Here is a 3,133-nt window from a genome sequence, read left to right as displayed (position 1 = left end):
TTATATTTTAAAAAATAATCTAAATTGAGTAAAAGCTAACTACTGTGTTTTTAGGCAATAGGCTTGAATGAAAATATTTATTAGAATTCTTTAGTAACCCTTTAATTACAGGATAGATTTGTTCCTTTATCCTCAAAGTTTTTTTAAAAAATTAAGTGATAGTAAGTATGTTCAAGATAATTTAATGTTGTAGATTTAAATCAAGCATTAATGACTTTGAAACTTGTATAGTTCAGCTGAGGCAATTTTTTTGGTGTAGCACAACTAATATGCAGTTTAACATATGGTTTAAATTTGATGTAAGTTTTTTTTTTCCCCCCCAGAAAACTTTAGAAACTGTTCCTTTGGAGAGGAAAAAGGTACTCTGCCAGCAGGTCACCTCATATTTAAGAATTTAATTTCCTGCATACGAAGAGAAAATGTAAATAAAAATTGAAATGGTGTTTTCCTTTGCAGAGAGAAAAGGAACAGTTCCGTAAACTCTTTATTGGTGGCTTAAGCTTTGAAACCACAGAAGAAAGTTTGAGGAACTACTATGAGCAATGGGGAAAACTTACAGACTGTGTGGTACGTGAGTTATGGAATTCTGAATGAGACACTAAATTTTTTGCTTTACGTTCAATGAATGAATCATGCAGAAAATAATGTAAAGCAGTGTTTGTAGTAAAACTACTGTAATTCATGTTGCAGTTTAATAACAAAAATAAGGTAAAATGCTAAAGTTTATCCTTCGCTTTTCAAGGTAATGAGGGATCCTGCAAGCAAAAGATCAAGAGGATTTGGTTTTGTAACCTTTTCATCCATGGCTGAGGTTGATGCTGCCATGGCTGCAAGACCTCATTCAATTGATGGGAGAGTGGTTGAGCCAAAACGTGCTGTGGCAAGAGAGGTAAGCAAAACATAACATGGGGAAGATCTGAGTGTGGTTTTCGAAATAGTTTTTTTCCTTATTAAAGCTGTGTTGGGTTTCTGGACCTTTTCCTCCATGAGCTAACTTATTTTTCAAAAGACTGGGCTCTTAAAAGCTTCCTTTGCCTGGTATTTTATCATAAGGTAGATAGAAGCCGTATGTGGTACAAACGTGGTATGCTTTCAGTCATGCTTGTGGTTTCTTGCGTCAAGATGACTTTTCTTCTGACCCTACCATTCATTTTAGGAGTCTGGAAAACCAGGGGCTCACGTAACTGTGAAGAAGCTGTTTGTTGGTGGAATTAAGGAAGATACTGAGGAGCATCACCTTAGGGATTACTTTGAGGAGTATGGAAACATTGATACCATTGAGATAATTACTGATAGGCAGTCTGGAAAGAAAAGAGGCTTTGGCTTTGTTACTTTTGATGACCATGATCCTGTGGATAAAATTGTGTGTAAGTGTCTATAAGGGTATGGCTTTTAACGTATATTAAACTTTGGGTATGTTAACGTCGACATCTTAATTAAAAGGTGAACTTTCTGTGTTGCTTTACTATTGCAGTGCTGATTAATGGAGTCTGGTGGTTGTTTTTTTTCCCCCATTCCAGTGCAGAAATACCATACCATCAATGGTCATAATGCAGAAGTAAGAAAGGCTTTGTCCAGACAAGAAATGCAGGAAGTTCAAAGTTCTAGGAGTGGAAGAGGAGGTAACTTCATTAATTCTGTTTTTTCTTTCTTTATATTTGTGGTAGTGCTTGCTTCTAATTAGGGCATTTATTATAGGCAACTTTGGTTTTGGAGATTCTCGTGGTGGTGGTGGAAATTTTGGACCAGGACCAGGAAGTAACTTTAGAGGAGGATCTGGTAAGTTCAGGTTCTAAGTGTTTAAAGGCTGAATGTGCATGATTAAAAATACTACTATGATTAAGTTTTAATTAGAATTCAGGAAATCCAATCTAAATTAAAAGGTTGTCCTTAAGAATTAAAATAGGTTGAATTCTGGTGAATCCCCAACTTACAGTTAAAAGATAAAAGGGGTTAGTACCAGGTATATTTATCTGAATAGATAACATAATGAAGTGCCAACAAGAAAAGTTTTGGCCCCATTCGTTATTCCTATGTGTAAACAAATGGAATCTCTTAAATTGAGCTTGCTCAGTCCAAGCCCACAGACAGTTGTCTTGGTAGTAAGAATTATGTGTTTTCATGGTTTTTTTCTTTTTATGAATAAACTAGTCAACACGTGTGTGTTCCATCCTAAAGTTCTCAACTCTCATCTTGGGATTACTAATAGAATGTGGAGGGAGTGACTTCTAAAAATTGAGTAGGGTGAGCAGTTTATAATCATCTCTTTTCCTCACAGATGGATATGGAAGTGGACGTGGATTTGGGGATGGCTATAATGGGTATGGAGGAGGACCTGGAGGTCAGTTTCTTTATTTTGATTTCTGTGACTTAACTGCATTGTATATGTTTGTTTATCCATCAGCTTTTAAAGTTTTCTGTATTTTACCGTTTATAATGGGCTTAGGTGATAGTGGTTCAGTTATTTGGCTTTTCCTTTATAATTTATTTGTGTCTTAGCTATTTTATAGCTTAAGGAATATAGTGCAAAATCGTGGATGGATTTTAAGTGAGAATTTAAAGGGCCATCATGCTATCCCATTGTTTCTCAAGCAAAGAAATTGGACTGAAACGTGATTTTTATGTACTGGAAAGGTATAGAATATGGGAATTGACTGAGATCAACACATGAAGGGAAGGATATGTAAGAGCAATTCTTGTCTTAGCCCTTAAATAGATAATCGGTTTCCCAGGAGAACATCTAAAAAGTAATCTCAGGAACTTTCAAAATATATATGTAAGTGTGCTCTTGGCTACAGATGTGGTTATGAGCCACTGTTACACATCAAGTGACAACTTTAAATGAATCAGTTTCATTGGAGTACAGAAAAGGGGTTGATAACTTCCTGACTGGCTTCCTAATAAGAAAAAGGGACATTTTAAAATTGAGCTACCAGTAGATTTTATCTCTGGTTTTGCCACTTATTAGGTATAACTAAGTTCTGTATCTAACTTTTCCGGTGTTACTTGGAAATTTTAATTTAAAATTATAACTTGTAAGTAATTTTAGACTTGGTGTGGTGTACCAGTTTTGAAGAAGTTTTGTTTGTTTTTAAGGTGCTAGATTGAGTAAATAAGTTCTGATTTATATGAA

The 3,133-nt window shown here is 35.0% G+C and overlaps 1 protein-coding gene across 2 annotated transcripts in view; it reads left to right on the top strand.

The window, feature by feature from the left end:
* Positions 1-2,910, top strand: part of LOC105807347 (heterogeneous nuclear ribonucleoproteins A2/B1-like) — a 10,221-nt gene extending 7,311 nt beyond the window's left edge. The window contains exons 2-8 of one of the 2 annotated variants that reach the window (XM_012640711.1): positions 324-359; positions 457-567; positions 743-889; positions 1,157-1,367; positions 1,521-1,622; positions 1,699-1,779; positions 2,279-2,910. In XM_012640711.1, the coding sequence (XP_012496165.1) occupies positions 324-359; positions 457-567; positions 743-889; positions 1,157-1,367; positions 1,521-1,622; positions 1,699-1,779; positions 2,279-2,499 (909 nt within the window). In that variant the 3' untranslated portion in view covers positions 2,500-2,910. The remainder of the gene's footprint in view (positions 1-323; positions 360-456; positions 568-742; positions 890-1,156; positions 1,368-1,520; positions 1,623-1,698; positions 1,780-2,278) is intronic. The other variant, XM_012640712.1, reaches the window with a different exon arrangement.
* The last annotated feature ends 223 nt before the right edge of the window (positions 2,911-3,133 follow it).

Source organism: Propithecus coquereli, unplaced genomic scaffold (assembly GCF_000956105.1).
Source record: "Propithecus coquereli isolate 6110/MARCELLA unplaced genomic scaffold, Pcoq_1.0 Scaffold156, whole genome shotgun sequence".
Classification (NCBI taxonomy): Eukaryota; Metazoa; Chordata; class Mammalia; order Primates; family Indriidae; genus Propithecus; species Propithecus coquereli.
The sequence above is the reverse complement of the archived record's forward strand: the minus strand, read 5'-3'. Positions and strand labels throughout refer to the sequence as shown.